Source organism: Mustela nivalis, assembly GCF_964662115.1.
Source record: "Mustela nivalis genome assembly, chromosome: 11".
NCBI lineage: Eukaryota > Metazoa > Chordata > Mammalia > Carnivora > Mustelidae > Mustela > Mustela nivalis.
The window spans coordinates 113,564,686-113,586,726 of NC_139030.1; the positions used below are offsets into that span (position 1 = coordinate 113,564,686).

The 22,041-nt window shown below is 38.5% G+C and overlaps 1 protein-coding gene across 2 annotated transcripts in view; it reads left to right on the plus strand.

The window, feature by feature from the left end:
* The window catches only part of CALCRL (calcitonin receptor like receptor), an 86,749-nt gene that overhangs the window by 40,704 nt on the left and 24,004 nt on the right, over nt 1–22,041 (plus strand). For both annotated transcript variants that reach the window (XM_082690170.1, XM_082690171.1), the window contains 7 exons: nt 11,083–11,173; nt 11,341–11,429; nt 12,669–12,760; nt 15,532–15,667; nt 18,294–18,404; nt 18,513–18,625; nt 20,012–20,103. In XM_082690170.1, the coding sequence (XP_082546296.1) occupies nt 12,710–12,760; nt 15,532–15,667; nt 18,294–18,404; nt 18,513–18,625; nt 20,012–20,103 (503 nt within the window). In that variant the 5' untranslated portion in view covers nt 11,083–11,173; nt 11,341–11,429; nt 12,669–12,709. The remainder of the gene's footprint in view (nt 1–11,082; nt 11,174–11,340; nt 11,430–12,668; nt 12,761–15,531; nt 15,668–18,293; nt 18,405–18,512; nt 18,626–20,011; nt 20,104–22,041) is intronic.

The following is a 22,041-nucleotide window of genomic DNA, read 5'->3' on the forward strand; positions in this document are numbered from 1 at the left end:
AAATAATATCTGTAGTATGAATATATCATATTTTGTTTATCCATCCATTAATTCATGGACATTTAGTTGTTACCACTTTACAGCTATTGAAATTAATGTTGCTATGAATATTCACATACAAGGTTTTTTGGACATACGTTTTCATTTCTGTCGTACATAGATATACATATATACCTTTGTGTATATGTGTAATTTCAGGGTCCTATGGCAATTCTATGGTTAACGTTTTGAAGAACTGTTCAACTGTTTTCCAAAGTGACTACATCATTTTTCACTCCCACCAGCAAAGTAAAGTTACAATTTCTCTATATCTTTCCTACACTTACAAGTCTAAGTACATTGATCCTAGTGGGTCAGAAGTGGTAACACTATGGTTTTGAAGTGCACTTCCCAATAACTAACGATGTTGAACATGTTTTCCATAGACTTGGCCGTATGTGTATCTTATGCAGAGAAATGTCTTTTCAGGTCCTTTGCCCATTTTTTGTTTTTAATTAATTAATTAATTAATTAATTCTCCCTTTGCCCATTTTTTAATTGCATTGTTCTTCTTTTCATTATTGAATAATTAAAGTTCTTCATATATTCTAGATATAAATCCTTTATCAAATATGTGACTTTTAAATCTTTTCTCCTGTGATTTGTTGCTTCATTTTCTTGATGCTATCATTTCTTCACAAAAGTTTCTAATATTGATGTAGTCGAACATCTATTTTTTTGTTATTTGTGCTTTTGGTATCATATCTAAAAACACATTGCCTAACCCAAGGTCACAAAAATGTATTCATACATTGTCATATAAGAGCTGCATTTCTCTCTAATTTTTATTTATTTATTTATTTTTTAAAAAATTCTATTTATTTATTTTACAGAGAGAGATCACAAATAGACAGGCAGAGAGAGAGAGAGAGGGAGAAGAAGGCTCCCTGCTGAGCAGAGAGCCCGATGCGCGGGACTCGATCCCAGGACGCTGAGATCATGACCTGAGCCGAAGGCAGAGGCTTAACCCACTGAGCCACCCAGGCACCCTCTCTCTAATTTTTAATAAATATTTTCATTTATCTATTTGTCGGAGAGAAAGCAAGAGCACAAGCAGGGGAAGCAGCAGGCTGTGGGAGGAGAAGGTCCTCCCTGAGCAAGGAGCCCAGTGTGGACTTGATCCCAGGACCTGCTCCAGGCAGACACTTAACTGACTGAGCCATCCAGGGGTCCCATTATTTGTTGAGCTAGCTATAAATATCTTGCTGTAAGCACATACTAGTTATGGACTATCCAAGAGCATATACTGCAAAGTCTATTTCAGATTTTATAAAAAGGAATCACTTCATAGATATACTTTGGGGAGAAAAGCTTCTGAACTCCTATTGGATGGGCTTCTGATATGCTTTGGGAATGAATAACAATGTCTTGCTTTGGTGAAAAGGAAAATAATCTGTAGATATTTAGATTACAGTGGAGAGAGTTTTAAGTCATCTCACTTAAGTCATCTCACAGGAAACAGAGGCCTAGCAACGTCACTAACCTGAGAATATTCGGGCTCAGTAAGTTAGGCAAAATGCAAAATGGAATCTTCTTCTTGATCTCTCCACCACACCAGAATTTCTAAAAATGTTGAAAATGTTTTGGAGACAAAATTCCAAGTCAATCCTGTTTAGACATAAAATATAACTTTCTGGCTACATTGATGAGGAAGTACATTATTATAGCTATTTTGGGTGTGGCCAGATTCAAAGGCTCTAATAATGTCCTCAGATTCTCCACCAGTCTCTAGCTCTGACTGGCTTCTTATTTAAAAAAAAAAAAATATATATATATATATATATATATTGGTTGGAAGGATGCATTAGGATATACCTTCTCCTACTTGCTTTGCAACTCCCAGGAAAAGGAAGTCTTCCCTGATAACACTAATAGAAAAGTCCTAGAGAGAATACTAATGATGTAGCTTGACCATGCCTCCACGCCCAAACAAACCCAAACCAGAGGACTGTGCTAATCTGACCAGGTTTCAGTGACTTCCTACCTCTGGGACCAGGACGACAGACTCACTCGAACCACAGGGAATGGATTCTCTGCTGGAAAGAGGGGTTCATTTTATCAGGAAAAAAAGAAATTATGCTGATCAACAGTATCACAGAGTTCTTGTGCTTCCCAAATGCTGAGATGTGCTAGGAGGTACCGTATAAATTTGATTTTTTAAGAAAAATTGAAAGCCCCAAATAATAGAAATACAGTGTTGATGATGAGCTATTCTGTTAAATTAAAATTCCAGGAGAATTATATGTTTTCTGATTTTATTGCCTTTGGAAGAAAACATGTTTTCACATAGAATTTGACTCCTGACTTTGTGAAAGGGAAATAGGTGTAAAGCTCATAGCCAAAGAGCTGGAAAGATATGTTCTGTTTCTGTGCTCTCTGAGCAGCAATTCTTTCCGTACTAGACCTCCTGGAGGGAGCGTTTCCGTCAAGTGCCGAGCTGTTTTTCAGTCTCCCTCCCACCTTTTACTAATTGGGTGAGATTTGGCCACTTGCCTCTTTCAAATAAAAAGAAGGTGACCAAAATCACCGGAAAATGGCTAATCATGCCCACAATGGGAAAATTATTCCCAAGAGTACGTACTTCAGAGTGTAAAATGAGGTCCCAAATTTAATCACAATTTTATCTGTCTTTAATGGCTCTTCAGCTATTCAACCTGGAATGTTCGTTAGATAAGCAAGTAAGCACAGAGTCGATATTTTTTTTTTTGTTCCGATACGGTATTAGCAAATGCTATTATAGTCAACCTAAAATTAATCTCAAATTTGGGAGATTTTATTACTTGTTTTTAATTGGATTAGCATGTTATATTCTTTAAGATGTAAATATTTGATTAAAATGTAGACAAACAATTTGCTAGATCTTTAGTTTATGTAAGTTCAATGTTGGGAAATACGCAGTTATGTTCACTAAATGGACTTCATATTTGGGAATATTCTTGTAACCGTTCACTTTATTTGATATTTTCATAACTGACGTAGATGACAGAATAAAACTGAGCATATTATATCTAAAGAAGATAAACTCACAATGCATATGACCACCCCTTGAAATATAGGGTAAATTTTCATTTATGATGCTATAGAAATTGTGGCAAATAACTCAAAAACATGTATAATCTTGGTTATGTTTCTCAAAGTTTTAATGTGATACAATAATAATAGTAATAATAATAATATCTAACTTTACTAAGTTCTAAAAGGTCTGTGTACTTTATCTCATTTTATTTTCACAATAGCCTCTGCTATTGCAGCTGTTTTGCTAGTGAGAAAGCTATTCTTACAGAAGTTGTTTAACGTGAAAGTGTGAGGTTGGGTTGGGTTTTCAAATCAGAATTTGTAACCAGTAAAACTCCTGCCTCTACTTATCACAGTTGTCCCTCTATTAGGCTAATTATTAAGTATCAGGTGGATGTTACTTTATTTACTTTATTATCTCCGTGGAAAAGGGAAATTGGTCAGTAGACAATATTTATATTTTCTTAGCACGTGGAATTTAATAGTTGTAGTTAAACTCAGATGTCTCTTCAAAATAAAATAGTTTTTGGAGGTTCTTATTGACTTTTTAAAATTGACTATTAGATGTGTTTTTATATACTAAGTCATTCACAAGATTTTGATGAATTAACTGTAATAATCTTTCTTGCTATTTCATTGGTTACCTTGTTGAGTTTATGCATTGTTGAATCATTCCTTAACATGTCCTGTAATTTTTGGAGCTGTATAATTTAATTATTATTATTTTTTTTATCTATGTCATTTCCTGTTAAAGGCAAAAGATATGAAAACCCAATGTATCCCAAACTCGTAAATAGTTGGCTTCTAGCCCCAGGAGCATTGAGGCTGTCGTAGTGTTGATGACAGTGAGTGCACGTTGGCTTAGATGAAAATCAGACCCCACTCTGAAGAAGTCTGGCAAGGAGGCTTATGAAGAAGTACGTTTGCTTTTCTAATTTCAGTTTTCTGCAGTGGAGAGGAGAGAGCTAGACTTACCCCAAACAGCCTTTTAAAAGTAAGAATAGCTCTAAAAAGAAGCATTATATGAAGAGCTGAAATCAAAACGTAATCCTTTTGGCCTAGATACATTTTCCTGAATTCTCATGTAGCAAAAGAAAAAATCATGGGTCTATGTTCCAATGTCTTAGATTCAAACTCAAAGTCTTTTGGGCAGTTAGAAGGAGGAGACCTAGGGAAAGTCCTGAGCCAGAAAAAAAACAGTGTCAGTAAGGCTTGGTTTTGAGGATATTTGGATTTGGGTTAGTTTGAACAAAACTGTTCCTCCTGCCTTTTACATAAAGTTTGAACCCTTACCCAAGGCTGAAATAATCTTATTCCACTCTTTCAGTTTACAAACGAGATACCTGGGAAGGTATGTTACTTCCTCAGTCTCACCGAATGGCTTATACTGGCTGAGCCCTGGGACTAACTTCCTGTTTTAAATGTTGGTGAAATCATCTCTCTTCAGATCCTTATGAATGAGTCCTTAAATATAAGATCACCATTCTCTAACTTGATAAATATTTTTGTTGAGGAATCTTAACTTATATTCACTTCCATCTTCCTACACAAGTAGGTGAAAGTAGATGCTCAAAAAATACGGTAAGATGATTAATTGAATTTCCAGAAGCATTTCTTAAATTAAAATGCATGTGATTTTTTTCTTGGCACCTTACCAGAATGGCAAATCTGAGTTGTGAAGCTGTTTACTCATGTAAGTTTTAAAAAAGTAAAATATCCCAACTTTACTAAGAAAAAGAATCAAAAGAAATTGCATGAGAAACCATAAAAAAAGTTTGATAAATGAAAGTGAAATGAAACGTGGTTAGACAAAATAACTGGATAAGCGAAACAGAAATGTATTCTGCCCTACTTTCTCAATCTTAATTGTCCAAAAAATGACTCAGTTCTCTGAGTCAATATAATTTGGTCAAAGGGCTTTAGATTTAGATTCGGAAAATCTACGTTCTTAGCGTGGGATCAGCCTGAAGCATCTGTGCGCCCTTGGCCAAGTCACTAAGACATGGATAGGATATGAAGTATGAGATTGACGTTGCTATGACTAATTGAAATCACAGAATAATAACGATAGTAACAACAGCTACTCCTCACTGGGGGTTTACTATAAGTTCTTCACATCTACCGTATGATCGAACACTAAAACAACCTGGCAAGACGAGTGATGATAAAAGTTCTTGGCAGCATTGGAACTGTCTGTGTGCTCCTTCCCCGCCAGAAGCGGTGTCTCTGACTCCAGCACCGTCTCTCAGGAGCGTGCAAAGGGAGCTGAAGATCAAGTACTGATTTTCTAGTTGGGTAAGCCCAGGAGAAGAGTTGCAATGATTTTCTTAAAATCACCTAACAATTCAGGAGCAGTTGCAAGATGTGATCTTTGCACCATGAAAAATGTATTCTCAAGTTAGGAAGGATGACTAGCCAGTTGTGAAGCAGAAAGTCACCACTTACGTGTGACGGGAAAATGTAATTTCTGACCGAGTAAAGTTGTTCAGTGTGGCTGTAACAAATTGCCACCGATGCATTATAATAAATGCCACACATGTGTTGCATCACAGCTCCATAGGTCAGGGGTCCTGTGGGCTTGGCTAGTGTTCCTGCTGCGAATCTTACAAGGCCCAAATCAAGAAATTCTCTTCTGGAGGCTCTGGGAGAAAATGTACTTCCTGATCCATTCAGGTTGTTGACAGAATTGAATTCCTTGAGGTTGTAGAGCTGGGGTCCCGATTTCCCGGCCGGCTGTTAACCTGAGAGCCGCCTTTATCTCCTGGAGGCTTCTTCCCGGTCTCTGGACATGGGCTCTCCAGCCAAGCCGCCAACCGCGCCATAGGCCTTCCGCTTCCTCTCCTTCCATTGCATCCCCATGGCTGACTGTTTAGCTTCCTCTCCTGCTTTGAAGGGCTCAGGTGATGCGTCTAGGCTACCAGGATGCTTCATGGTAAGCTAGCATAATCCTCCTGCTTATGGTCCCTAACCTTGAGACTGCAGGATCTGGGGATTAGGGCATGGAAGTACTTGGGGCTGATGATTCCGGCTGCCACAGAGTTCTTCTGTCTGCACCACTGATTCTGAACTCCTGCTCCATACTCAGAAACTTGGAGAGAATGTTCTCCCTAGACCCCAATCAATATGAGCTGAATCCAAATTTCTTGGAGTAGAATCCAGTCAATGACCCTTTTAAGGTGTCAGAAATTATAATGTGCTTCATAGGGCTGAGAGCACCCCCAAACACCAGTTTCTTCAACCTAATTAAATTCATTGTGTACATAATTTATTCAAACACACTTTTGATTTATTCTCTTTATGCCTAGGGTTTGGAGTTATAGAGGCCAACACAATGTGCGTCCTATTTTTACTGCGCTCACAATCTAGTGGCATAAATAAAGACACAAAAAAGGAATTACAACATTAAAGGATACATTTTATTAATTTATTTTTTTAAGTATTATTTGTTTATTTGTCAGAGAGAGAGCACAAGCGGGGAGCGGCAGGCAGAGGGAGAAGCAGGCCCCCCGCAGAGCAGAGAGCCCGATGCGGGGCTCCATTACAGGACTCTGGGATCATGACCTGAGCCAAAGGCGGTCCCCTAACCAACTGGGCCACCCAAGTGCCCTAAAGGATATATTTCAAAACAGATTTAAAATAGATTTTCGGGGGCACCTGGGTGGCTCAGTGGGTTAAAGCCTCTGCCTTCGGCTCAGGTCATGATCTCAGGGTCCTGGGATCGAGTCCCACATTGGGCTCTCTGCTCAGCGGGAGCCTGCTTCCTCCTCTCTCTCTGCCTGCCTCTCTGCCTACTTGTGATCTCTGTCTGTCAAATAAATAAATTTAAAAATAAAAGAAAATAGATTTTCGAATTATTTGCTGTGGGAGTTCTGAAGCATTTATTGTTCCTGGGAACATGACAGACTCTTTTGCTTGAGTCATATTTGATAGGGTTTTGTTTTTTTGTTTGCTTGCTTTTTCCTGTAGTAAGCTCTGTTTTCAACGGGGGGTTTGCACTCATGACTTCTAGATCAAGAGTCACACGCTCCTCCAACTGGGCCAGCCAGGTGCCCCCTTAGTAATTATCCTTGAAATAGTCTGACAGGGGCACCTGGCTGGCTCAGTCCATGAAGCAAAGTTCAGGTCATGATCTCAGGGTCCTGGGACCCAGCCCGGTGTTCGGCTCTGCACTCACCGGGGAATCTGCTTAAGGATTCTCTCTCCCTCGCCCTCTGCCCCTTCCCACCTCTCTCTCACAGAAAAAAGTAAATAAATCTTTGAAAAAAAACCAGAATAGTCTGGTAGTACCTAGAGACAGAGGAATATGAATGTGTCCAGGTTTTAGCATGGTCCAATGAGGCTGTGGTATTCATGGTGTGCTCCCCAAAATTTCAGGCCAAGAATTTCCTTAAAGTCTTCCTAAAAATCCAGATTCCCAGTTCTCCCCCAAAGATCCTGATGCAGAGGGACCGCTGTGCGGCCTACAACTTCTAACGTGGTCAGCGACGTTCTCATAGCGATTCTCATGCAGACGACCCGCGAGCCCACAGTCTGAGGAGCAGACAGACAGACAGACAAACAAACAAAACCCTGTGGAGCTCTATGCTCCGTCAGTGACTCGGTTCTGAAAACTATGGAAGCCCCAAGTGATACTATTTTTTTAAAAAAAACCTTATATTTGAGTTTCTTACATCAGTAACAGATATTTAGGAAGAGGTCCTCACATTTTAATTTTCTTACTGTTTCATGTATTGAAAGTGTTAAGGACATTATAGGCCAGAATGGGGGTAGTCACTTAAAACCTTGTACTGTATATATTTCTTAAAGAGGTCGTTGAAAGTAAAGACAGTAATTTGCAAGGATAATTCTAGCAGAAACACTTAGGTTTTGACCAAAACAAGAACACAAAGGCAGTGAGGAGAAAATAGAAGGTAGCCCTGATCTCACACTTTGACACTTTTCCTCAGTGGCACAATCTCTCACACAGTGTACGGCAGAAGCTTCCATCTGCTTCCCGGTGTGGAGGACTGGGTTGGAGGAGGACTGGGTTGGAGGAGGGCTTGTTCCCTATTTTGATTCAGAAAGGTAGCACGAGACGAACCGTAGGAGACTCTTGATCGTAGGACACCAACTGAGGCTTATGGGATGGGTCGCTGAATGCTGCACTATATGTTAATTAATTGAATTCAAATTAAAAAATAGAAATATATGTGTTGAATATGCTATAGGGGAAAGTAATAGAACCAAAATCCTCAAATGAGGTACATGAGATTCGTGCCCCTGTGAGCCCACTTTGTAGTGACGGGATAAGTAAGGGGAAGAAAACGTGGCAGAGGCCCCCGAAATCCAAGATATTTGGGAAATGGAGGGGTGGGAGTTGTTTGGTTTTGTTTTCCTCAATCTTGGAGCAAACATACACTTTTAGTATCAGGGTTAGGTAACTCAACTAAAACTAAGAACTGTTACAAAGAAAAGCACATTAATAAAAAGTGTGTACAGGAATAATACAATTTTTAGAAAATAAGAAGCAGGTTTGCCATGTACTGCTATGCATTTATAGGATTTAGGTTTTTGTGTTCTGATAACTTAGTACTGATTAAGTCACACTGAGTTGTGATTTTTTATGCAGAATAAAACATGCTTTTACACTGAAGCAAGCAAAATGATTGGTTGGAAGTTTTGGACTTGGAAATATAGATCCATGAAAAATGTCTTAGTACAGTTCAGTGGTATCTTAGGAAATGAAACCAGAATGAGGTTACATAAGTCCTGAGAGACGAGGAAGCTGTATTTCAAAAGTTCTTTGAGGTTTTACAATATTCTTCATCTTCAAAGTTCTATGATGAAATAAATCATTTTTACTTTATGTTGGTGATTCTTTGGCCAAAAAATAAAGACAATTTAGAAATAAACTACTATTTTATTCCATGTGTTCAGTAAAGAAAATTATTTTGTTTCTAGTAATAGAACCAAAACTTCCACTTTAATTTTGAGACCTGGAAATACAACGGTACTGCCAGGTTCCGTGAGGCTCGCGGTTAGAGCAAAGGCCGGTAAGGACTGGGAGCGCCGGTGCGTTACAGATTCACTTCAGAGTTTAAATGAGAGCTTTCTTAGTTTGAACAAGCCCTTTTCCTCCTAAACAAATCTGAGGACACGCGGGAAAAGCCACAGGCAGATTTAGTCATGTGACGTGACCCTCATGGCCTCCTTCCTCTCTTAATGGGAACTACTGCGTCTCAGGAGACACACGCACTCGGCGCTCAGTCGATTATTTAACAAGATCTGGAAGACATTTACCATGATTTGTCTGCGAGCTTTGGTCAGTTAGCGTCAAAGATATTTTAGCAAAGATGGATGTGGAATAAGCTAGAGAAGAGAGGGGCCCTTGCTGCAGGAACATACTAGAGGTCACAACAAAGAACCACGGAGTTGAAGTGAGGACACAGCTAGGTGCAGTCACACGCTCTGGGGACGGCCGGGCCATGGCTTCTGCAGGCCAGACATGGGGTCTAAACCATCTGCAGGCGTGTCCTCAGCGGTGGTAGCTGCACACCCAGGCACAGGCCTCCGTTACTGACCTTGGGAACGTTTGGGGAATGTGGTGATGGCTCTGTCACTGCCCCTCAGCACGTGGGTCTGCCGCAAGGAAAGCTGGTCAGTCGTTTGTCCGGGGTGACTCACAGGAGCGGGATGACCACGTGAAAGGGTCATCGTTGGATGTCATGGAGCACAGGGACCAGCACGGGTCTGGGCACGGCCGCCTAAACCTGGGCTGGTCCTCAATGACACCGGGCTGCAGACAGCCCTGACTCGGTGCTGCACGTGTCCACACCGCAAAAACCCACCTTGTGACGGGTAAGACCTTCTCCAGATCACGAAGGAACGGGGTGAAGAGGCAAGCTATGAAAGCACAATAGCTTCGTTGGGAAATATTTCCTGAAATGAATAAAATCTTCTTAAATTGCGGGGCCAGAGTAATCCAGTAAACACAGAGAGGTTTTTTACTGACATACTTTTTGGAACTCCCAGATTAGATAAGCCATGCGAATACCTACAGGTGTCGGGTGAAATGTTTTTTTCAAACATACAGGGTTTGGCAAAACTCCAAACATGGTTCTGAAGCACTTTTTTGAGCCTACGCCTGTATTATAGTTAGTTTAATCCTGACTCACGTGTAAATCATCAAAGCCATGTTTCATAAAAAACTAAAAAACTTCCAAATAAAATAATACTTCTGGACATTCTTATTGGTGTATTTCTGGATCCCATACATCCCTATACAAAGAACTGTGAATTACCAATGCTTTAAGTTGGGCTTCACCTTATAAAGACTTCCACAGTCAGTAGAGCAGACTACCGTTTATTCAGTACCCAGTCACAGACCTTGAAAAATAGTTTTCAGCACACTGCTTTTTAAGAAAGTAAAAATGCTTATATAAGACCTTTTTCCCCCTAATTTTTATTGTTATTTCCCCTAATTTATAGATTCCAACACTATCAAAAACCTTCTAATAGAAGAAATGGCAGTTATTTAAAATTTATGATTATTTTTCTTGATTCTAAGTTTAAAATCCTAAAGTAAATTTTGGTTTACATTTTTTATTCATTCACTAATTTATTTGTATAGCAAATGTAAATTAACCGCCAGTCACCAAAGATACATGGAGTGAGCAGATATGGTTCCTGGCTTTGAGAAACCATACCAGCCAAAGAAATGGGTGTATGTCACCAAGACTATTAACACATCCTAACACGTTATTAAAGAAAGTCATTCAAAGAAAAAATAAACTAGTTTAACTTAAAATTTCAGTATCTTAGCTATCTTGGATGAATGGAAATTAATTTAACTTTCTCTGTATAATGGAAAACAACAAATATTTGTGAAAAAACTCAAATATATTGTAAGCAAAAGAGGTTTTTAAAAATTGGAATAGCTTAATAAAAATATTTTAATGGTGGTATTTTCTTTGAAAATTTCAATTTACCATGGAAATTTTATTGTCTCCTTGAAATAACATTAAATTATTACATCAATCAATATTTCAGGTCATGACCCTTGGATTTAAGGGATTCTTCAGGACAATGTCCAATATGATCCGAGGGAAAATGTAATTTGAGTCTGGAGACAGCTGTGTATGTAAGTATTAGAAAATTAGATTTTCTCAGGGTAAAATGTAATAAAAACTAAAATATCAACGCATTCATTACTAAATTACAAAAACTTTGATTCATTGTTTTCCTTCTGTTACAACATGTTTTTTAATATTGAAATTAATACAATGCCTCCTGATTTGTTTTTTTAAGATCAACTAATAATAAAAACCAGTATAGCTGATAGAAGAGAAAACGTTATTTGGAAGTTTGCTACAGTTAAGAGGAAAAGCTGTGTCTAGGTGAGTCCTTGGTGAGGGTAAACAATGAATAGAGTCTGTGCTCTAGAAACACGTGCTCCTGGTGCAAGGGATAATGAAAATAGTTAATATTATTATCGGAAATGATTTTATGGAAATATTATTATGGAAATGATTTTTAAAGTCTTACTCTAACATTGGCCCTGTAATAAAAATCATGACAAATTTCTTAGCAATAAAGTGTAAGTTCATGGTTTTCTGGCAAATATCTATTGATTGGATTTCTTAAATCTCCCTTGCCTTGAAATATACTGCTTCCACGTTCAGTTAAATAAATATTATATTATGACTACATCATGATAACTTCTATCATAAAAGTCCTGTCAAAGTAGGTTGCTCATGGACCTTCTAGTGAGTAAGCAAGCCCAGCAATGTTTGTTTCTAAGAATTAATAAGTTAGGGGTATTGTTTTAGAGGCCATTTTCGTTAGTTCAGAATTGTGTCTACCATCAGAAATATTTAACAGAAATACTTTATGTAGTATTGCCCATTTCCTATAACTTTATTTTAATAACATAGATGGGGAATAACATAGATAGGGAAATCTTTGATTTCCTGATTAAAGATGAATTTCTATTACGTTATAAGACCATTTTTGTGACACATGGTTGTTAATTCTCACGAAATTATCCTGATTAACAATTTTCCCCTTAAATTATTGAAGACTTGGAAAATTAAAAATGAGGTTAATTATTTATAGGAAATAAAGGTGAGCTTTATAGTAAGATATATTATCAAATTTTGTGTTTCTATATTCTTGTGAAGCTCTTTATTTTGATACTTTAATCATTTTATTCCAATTTTGGTAAGGGCAAAGAAAGCAAGACGTTTTCTAATTTCTTAAAAATACATATGGAAGAAGATTTTCTGTTTGTAAGACTAAAATGTATTTAGGCTCTTTAGTATTTTAAGCCATAATGCTCTTTATTTATTCATTTCAGAGAGAGAGAGAGAGTGTGCGCGTGCACACAAACGGGGGAGGGGCAGAGGGGAGCCTGGTGAGGGCAGGATCTGAGGACCCCGGGGTCATGACCTAACCCAAAAGCAGATGCTTAACTGACTGAGCCACCCAAGCACCCAATGCTCTTAACATCTGTAATATATAAACTATCAATCAAATCCTTAAAGCAAAATTATTATATAGTTTTAAAATTTTATCATTGAGTGCCACCTGTATTTTATAAATACTGATGAATTTTATTTCTTTCATCTCGGTTGCAGTTTGACTTACGTTGTGTAGCAACTTCATTCTGGCTTCAGTGATGGAGAAAAAGCGTATCCTGTATTTACTGCTAGTCTTGCCTTTCTTTATGGTAGGTATAAATTCCTCTAATGTAAATCCCTATTTATGATGATTTGTTTTAACTTCCAATTTACCTTTAATTAATAAGGATTCATAACAACAGAATGACATGCTGTTCTTGGATGCATAAGTCAAGTACATTTTAATCAACAAAGCAATATTTTATTTTCTTTCAGTGCATGTGTTCAGGTTAAATCAAGGGGAGGCAGAGGTGGGAGGTGAGGGGGAGGTCGGTGACAGACTGAAGAGACGGCGGTTTGACCCAAGAATGAGGGGGCTCCGAAGGGTAGTCGCACGTAGTAGGTCAGATATTTTCAGCCAGACCTGCATACCGTGTGCTGGAGGTCACAGTCCTTCATACATACCGTGTGCTGGAGGTCACAGTCCTTCATACATACCGTGTGCTGGAGGTCACAGTCCTTCATACACACCGTGTTGTCTTCAGTCACACAAGTGTCTTGTTTACGGTTTCCTCCGTCCACGTGAAGACAGTGACGGTTCTCTTATCTCACTACACGCATCAGAAACAGGATGCAATCTCATCTGATGTTGTGCCAGCGAATAACTTTCCTGTGCTGTTTTCAAGCAACCCCATAAAAAGATTCAAACAGAGAGACTCAAGAAAAATACAGAAAACCTAAACAGAAAAAAGCAAGACTACATTCCTGTCAGCATTTGAATTTGAAAACATTCTCCAGTCCAGGAGCCGTCCAAACCCTGCTCGTCCCGATGTTATCTTAGGTAAACAGGCTGGAATGCAAGAGCAGGACGCCTGTTCCCTCAGCCTGCTTCCGCCGCGGAGGGTGCCAGTGAGCTGCACCTGCCAACCCTGCCTGACTGCAGGGGACTGTATCAGATTACCAGTCTGATTACTGTAACTTAAGGATTGTGACCATTTTTCTTGAATTCAGTGTGCAAATCTGAGGGTTTTTTTTTTTTTTTTGCAAATCTGAGTTTTTAAGAATAAAAATGCTGATTTTATTCAATCTCATAAACTTCCTGAGAACGGGAGAAAAATATTAATTTTCTCAATGCTGTAAATTTGTGTTGCTTGCTTTTTCAGCAAACTACTGCATAAATCTTTATTAGGAAATTAAACTAATCACAGAGTGAGAGAGAGAGTGTGTGTGTTACATGGTGGGCAGGCGATAGTGAAATTAAGTGGTGCCACACACTGAGGGAATATTTCTATTTAGACTTTATTAAATACAACTTTGGGCTAGGGAACAGAGAATCAAGAGTAAGGGGACAAGGGAAATACAGATTAAACCCACAATGAGATACCAACTTACACCAGTCAGAACGGCTAAAATGAACAGGACAGGAAACAACGTGTGTTGGAGGGATGTGGAGAAAGGGGAACCCTCTTACACTGTTGGTGGGAAAGCACGTTGGTGCAGACACTTTGGAGAACAGTGTGGAGATTCCTCAAGAAATTAAAAATAGAGCTTCCCTATGACCCTGCAATTGCACTCCTGGGTATTTACCCCAAAGATACAGATGTCGTGAAAAGAAGGGCCATCTGTACCCCAATGTTCATAGCAGCAATGGCCACAGTCGCCAAAGTGTGGATGGAGCCAAGATGTCCTTCAACAGATGAATGGATAAAGAAGAAATGGTTCGTGTATCCAGTGGAATATTACCCAGCCATCCAAAAGGATGAATACCCACCATTTACATCGATGTGGATGGACCTCGAGGGTATTATGCTAAATGAAATGAGTCAATCAGAGACAGGAAATTATCATACGGCTTTCCTATTACATGGATGTTAAGAATAGGGTAGAGGACTAGGGGAAGGAGGGACAACTGATTGGGAAGAATCAGAGAGGAAGACAAACCTCGAGAGTCCCGGAAACAAACTGAGGGGAGGAGGGTGGAGGGACGGGGTAACTGGGTGAGGGTCATTCACGGGGCACATGATGTGATGAGCCCTGGGTGTTACATGCAACTCAGGAATCAATGAACACTACTACATCAAAAACTAAAGATGTACTGTATGTTGTGTAGTTGAAATTAAATAGAATAAAAGAAAAAGGTGACAAAATAAAAGTAGAAAATTACTGCTTAGGGAAATTGGTAGAAATAATGGAAAAGTAAAGAAGAAATAAGGTCAAAGACAGGCTGTACAGGCTTCATATTACAGAACAGAAACAAGTCATATAGATACTAAAACTGAAGTGAAGCCTAGAATAGTGCTTCTGAGTTGGAAGATCATAAATCTATGCCTTGTCCAAAAGCGCTTGCTGATGTGCAGACAATGAGAATCCTGTTTGCCCACACCATAGATGAACATTGTCAATACTGCGGTCGTCAAAATATGACGGTGAGACGATGTTGAATATTTGCCGCGCGTCCGATACTGCCCTCTGTCATCCTGCACTGACTTACTCCACTGGACAGTAAGAAAGCTCGGGACTCGGGCCTTAAAGATCTTGCCTCTATTTGCAGAGCCGGAGAACACGCAGGGAAGGACCTGGACCACAGCTCCGTCCGTATTCCCGAGTGCATGTCCCGGGCGGCTCCCGCAGGCTTCGGAGAGCCATCCGTGGACCACACTTCCAGAGCTGCCTCTGGCAGCGGTTTAGTTTGGGGCACATGAAACTAACCATGTGGGGATATTTAAACCATGAAAACTGGCAAACACTTCAGATCAGGGATTCCCCCGGAGCCAGATGACCGCGTAGCTGCTTTTCATGGGACAGACTGCCTCTAACGGACATTAACGGACATTCTCACAGTTCTGAAGTTTGTTTGTTTGTTTTTTTTTTAATCCCTTAGATTCTTGACATAGCAGAATCAGAGGAGAACACTGATGGCTTAAGTCAGTTCGGTTTCTATACTAGAAATAAAATCATGACAGCTCAATATGAATGTTACCAAAAAATTATGCAAGACCCGATTCAACAAACAGAAGGTAAACATGATAAACTTTTTAATTTTAAATGCGCTTGATGTATTTTTAAAAGAAAACTACTCCATTACATCATTTATGGGTTCTTTAGGTCCCTTACTAAAAATGGATTAGTTGTTAGCTTTCCTGGCATGTGTGCATTCTCAATAATACATGAACATTTTATGACATACTTTATCTTGCTTCTTTTAAAAAATTCTACTAAGAAATATGTGTAACAGAAACATTTTTAGTAAGAGCTTTTATGGTACAAAGATATTTAAAATATCAAATGTGCATCTTGAACTAAAATTTACAGTGGCCATCGATCTTCAGTTTATGTAATTTGTATTTCTTTTTTTCACAACCTGCTTGATAGGAGTCGGCACAACAAAAGTATAACCTTTTTTTGTATAGCATGTGCTTTACATAATATATTTGTAGCAATGCTAATACACTCTAAGTGCTTCTGTTTCTATTAAGATATTCTTTAGATGTTTTTATTACATTACTGAGGGACTGCGAAATGCCAGATGTTTGCCTAGATTCTTAAGATACACAGATGAGTGGCACAGACAGAGTTGCCAGATTTAACGAAAACAAACTAAAAAATCAAAAACAAAACCAGGCTCTATATTTTATCTGGCAACCATAAAGACAGGGTATATCTTCCAAATATAAAATGCAAAACTCACAATGAAACATACCAAAAATGTAAAGACTTTCACTATTTCTAAATTATCAGTGGAAACAAAGATCTTAAAATTTAGAGGGAAAAATTTGATGGTATAATATGTAATGTTTCTTATATAAACAAAATGTTGAAAGTAGTTTGTTATTGATATTTGTAATTGACAGAACGAACTTGTTTGTGAGGAAAAAGGTGACTTTCCCATACTGGGCAACTTTCACAATCTTAATGAAAAATTCTTCTTGATGAAGAATGTTAATGAACAATGTAGTTTGTTTATCTTTGGAGAACTATTTAGATATATTCATCCAAACATTTTTTTTCAAAGATTTTATTTATTTATTTGACAGACAGAGATCACAAGTAGGCAGAGAGGCAGACAGAGAGAGAGGAGGAAGCAGGCTCCCCGCTGAGCCGAGAGCCCAATGCGGGGCTCGATCCCAGGACCCTGAGATCATGACCTGAGCCGAAGGCAGAGGTTTAACCCACTGAGCCACCCAAGCGCCCTATTATGAGAAATTTATCCAGTTAAAAATATCTTTGAAATATAGAGACAATGACAAAATATCTGGGTTAAATCATCAAGTACGCAAATTATACAAATTCTGTGTTAATCCCTTTGGCTTCTCGCTTTATTCCATTAAAATCCAAGTGTTGTAAGTTCAAAGTGATTGAACGGACCCCTTCCAGATCACGTAGATATATGTAAAAGCAGCTTCAAATATAATTGTTGAACAACAGGGAAATCTTTATGAGACAATTTTGTGATACAATAATTTTAGAATAACAGTAATCAATCCTTCTGCTGGAGCTTCGTAACACACTTTGTAATTTTAAATACTCTAGAAAGTCTTGCAATGAAGAACTCTCGTTATGTTCACTTTGTGCTTACCAAGTTTTTTGACCATAGAAACTCTTTTAATGGAATACCTACTCCTGTCTCGCTCGAAGGCCGTACAACACAGTTTGAAAGTTTCTGGGCCCTGAAATCTATCATACCACCAGTGTGGCCATTAATTAAATAGAATCTTTGGATCAGTGATAAGACTTATTTGAGATGCTTTCTATCAGGGAATTCTTCTCTGATGGGCCCCCAAATATATTTTATTCAGTAACTTATGAATGCAGACTATATGAATAAGTGTTTGAAAAATCAAAGGAGAAAAAAAGGAGACAATCTGAGTTTTGTTTTAGTCAGAATTATTTATACTTTCAGGCCAATAGAATTTTTCTGAGATTGTGGCACAAATCTGTTAAAATAATAAACATCTCATACAACATTCGGGCTTTTATCTACGAGTGCTTGCCTGACGAGGTGGAAAATTATTTTCTTTGATTATAGACTGTTATAACTTTGGAAGCTGGCCATCTATTCATGCCTTTAAAATTTTTTTTTCCATGTAATAGGGTGATAAAAGAAAATTGTGAGAATGTTAGACACTCCACTCGTTTGAAAAGTAAAAGAAGGCAAGTAAGAGCTAGAATTTGGCGGAAAGGTCCAAATATCTGTTAGGGTCAATGTAGTGGAATGGGAAACGTTGGAGTATTCTTTTTTTTTTCCAGAAAATACTAACCCCTTGCCCTAGGAACACAGTTTCTGTGATAACACATTTTCCAATTTCCCATTAAAAAAAAAAAATTAAGTGTAGAGACACTAAGTAACTACTACCTTTATGGTTAAGGACAACTAGCAAAGACCACTCGATTTATTGAGTGAAGAGCTGCCTTTGAGAATTGGAATTAAAGTTAAACTTTTAAATATACTCAGATATTTCTGAGTTGAATTTAGCAGTTTTTCCAATAGTTACTCAGTGAAAAGTTTGAGGAATAGCTACAGATTGTATATGTCGTCTTCATGTTCAGTCGGTATTTCCCGTCGGTTAACCCACCAGGAGGATTTGGATGTCTGCAGGGGCAACTAGAAGCTCTAGCAACCGCTGACGTTTCCTCCCCCTCCAGGCATTTACTGCAACAGAACCTGGGACGGGTGGTTGTGCTGGAACGACGTCGCCGCTGGAACCGAGTCGATACAGCACTGCCCCGATTACTTTCAGGACTTCGACCCATCAGGTAAAAGCAGAAATTTATCTACAGATCCGCTTACGTTAATTAAAGAAAATTAAATAAGCCTCAAGTTAACTAAATTACTGTCTTCTTCTTTTCTTTTTAATTATAAAGAAAAAGTTACAAAAATCTGTGACCAAGACGGAAACTGGTTCAGACACCCACTGAGCAACCGGACGTGGACCAACTACACCCAGTGCAACGTGAACACACACGAGAAAGTGAAGGTGCGGAATGGGCATAAACCGACACGCGGTCCACACTGCTTAAAACGTTAGCTGCTGGTACAGACTGGAGGACATTTACTTTGTGTTCTGCTCGATGTTCATAATACACTTGGAGAAAAACAGTGGAGAAAAGTCTTTGTGGAAATAATTGTTCCTTCCGTCATGATGAGGAGGAAGTAGCCCCGTTAGGTGACAGGGGTCACCTGTGTCAGTCCTGGAGTTTCAGATTTCCCTCAGAAAGCGGACTTTGGAAGCCTAAGAAAAGGGACCCTTTCAGTAGTGGGAATTTTGAGAATTAAGTCCAGGAATTGTGCTCAAGGGGACAAGGCAGCCCAGCAGGGTCTGAACGGCCCTCTCTGCCCCTTGACGGCAGGCTCTCCTGCCCCCGGGTTCCAGGGCCTTCCCACGTTCTCACTCAGCACCACACGCAAAGTCAAGGCTAGTCACGGTCTGTCACGGTGAAGCTCTGGCAGAGGTGCCTGCATGTATGTGCTCATGGGGGACACGGACAAGCTGGTCAGGGACTGAGGCCCGGTCCTCGATCGGACTCCCTGCTGCTGCCGTTGAGCAGCCCGAGGACGGCAGGCGAATGATGACCGCTCTCAGCCTCTGCTCCCTGTAGTATGCAATGAAGATAACAGTAAACTCGCTCAAAGTTCGGTATGGATTGACTTAATACAAGGAAAAACCTTAGAAAACTATAGCACAGATTGAGCATTTGATAACTGTCCGCTACCAGTATAACTATAAATCATGGATTCTTTGTTGACTCAGAGAAGGGTTTAAAGAGAATTATAAAAATACACAATACAATAATAAGTTACAAATAGATGGAATATAGAAAAATTAAAAAATCAGAGGAAAAGTCAAAATCATGCAAAAGAATGTATTTGTACATTGGTATCAGAAGCTCCTATAATTACTATATTGAGATTTGTCTTGGAGTCTCAAATAGTCAAAGGAAAAAGAAAAATCCAGTAATAAAGAAAGTTCTATCTAAACGAAACACACAAAAATAACTACAGAGCATTTGATTCAATGTGCACAAAGTGATAGAGTGGAAATTGCCAATATCTTTCAAAACATAAAATGCTAGTTTCTTATATTACACAACCTAGATCTATAAAACTATTCCTGCCTCTCATAATACTTCTAATTTCTTAAATAAAAAGGGCACACAATTTGTAAGTTTTGATGTCACTCGATAGATTCGCATGGCTATCCTTCACTCCAGACGTACTCACACGTCTAATACACACCAGATGGCGAGGCTCTCAGAGCACATATTCTCAAAAACACAGCTTACTCTATGGAGCTCAGTTTTGCACAGGGAGGTCATAGTACTGACACGGCCCTCACTCGTGCTGTTGTTCGTACGACTTACAGACCGCGCTGAACCTGTTCTACCTGACGATCATCGGACACGGACTGTCCATCGCCTCACTGCTTATCTCGCTTGCCATATTCTTCTATTTCAAGTAAGTACATTAACATACTTCCAAGTCGACCAGTTGTCATTGGTGAATGCGGGGCCATGTGCGTGTTTCCATCACGTTCTGATAAAATGTATGAAATATAGGTGACTTATAACATTTAAAATAAATTGAATGTCTAAAACAATTTGAAATATATTGAACTTGGCTTTGTAAAATATATAGAGCAGAGACTGATGAAATCTGAAGCCCAACTGTACAAAATTAGTAGATAAGAATAAAGTCAGGTAGTGAGAAGAGAGCCAATATTAGGTCAATTTTGTATGTGAATCTATCTGTATTTATTTTAGTAACTGTCCAATATTATAGGACATCTTAATTGAATTTTCAACTTCTAGGTCAAGTTCTGTGTTAGTATACATGGTCCATTAAAGAAACTGGCATTTTGTGCAAATAATGGCAGCAGGATTTAATACGTATTATTAAATCTAATGATCTAAGTCTGTTATGGTTGGATTACTTTTCCTCGTTTGGGACGTCATCGTTTGTATAGTTAGCTTGCATTTTGAATTTTATTAGAAATTTATTTCCTTCTTTTGAGAGGGAGAGTCAGCTCCCATTTCTTAGTTTAACCAATCAACAGGTTATGTTTTAAATTGATGGGAAAGAAATTCCAAAATGCGAATACCATGTTTTACGCATTAACACGGTTTTCGTAATTATGATCACCACCGGTGATTACAGAATGCAGTGTGACGAGTGCATGGCTGTGTCCCTGTGCCTCCGCATGACCCTGTCACCACTGTCTTTCCTCTACGTCCAACTCCTCCTTCTGCACTTTTCTTCTTCAACAACAGTCTTGCCGCACGAGCAGCTTCAGACCAGCTGGAGTAGCGCACGTCAGATACCAGGGAGCCGGATGTTAGCTACGTGTGTAACTAGAACACCAGCTTCTGGCCCACAGTCAATCAGCTATTTAGAGTATATTGAATAATATATGACCAGCCATGGTCTCTCATGACTTCAAAATCACGGGATCTAGAGATTGCATCAGAATTGCTGTTTTTGGAAACCTGTACCTTTTAAAAAATCTTCAAGATCAGTTACTTTGAGGAATCCTCATAGATACTTTTTAATGGCACTTTTGATTTAGAACATTATCTAGGCACCATTAGAAAATGACTTTAAAAAACTCCCCTATGAATAAAGCTAATTAAGCATCTGTGTACACTTTTATATTCGACATGTTTTCTTTAGTAAATTATGTAAAAATGTATCAAAGTCAGTTGAAAAGAATTTTTATTCTAAAATACAGAAAACATTTCTTAAGGAATTTAATTTACTGTACCATATTTTGCAACAAGTTATCAAAAGGTTCTTACTGAAAACAAATTTGTTACATCATATCAGTTGCTTATATATTGCTTAATACAACTTCATGACTTCACTCTTCAATATATTTTCTCCTTAAACAATATTTTTTAAATGAACACTGTCTTTGGAGTAAGAAAACTTTATGATTCTATAATAAATTAAAAACGTCTGTTCTAAAAAACAGGAAAAAAACATTTTTCAAGGTAATGATTTTTATTTATTTTTTATTTAAAATTTAAATAAAAAGATTTCAATTATTTATTTGAAAGAAAGAGAGAGCATGAGCAGGGGGAGGGGCAGAGGGAGAGGGAGAAGCAGGCTCCCTGCTGAGCAGGGAGCCCTCAGGACCCATGACCTCAGCTGAAGGCAGATGCTTAACCAACTGAGCCACCCAGGCACCCAAAGGGATAATTTTTAAATGAAGTTCTCTGGTCCATAGTGCTATATAACTCATGCTAATTGACAAAGTGAAGCAATGCTGCTGAGGCTAACACACTTATTGGTAAAATAGGGCAATGAAAATTAGTTAATAATGACTTTGTATACTCAAAATGAAATTAAAATTTCAAATTCTTATTTAGTATAATAAAATAAACAGTTTCAAAAATA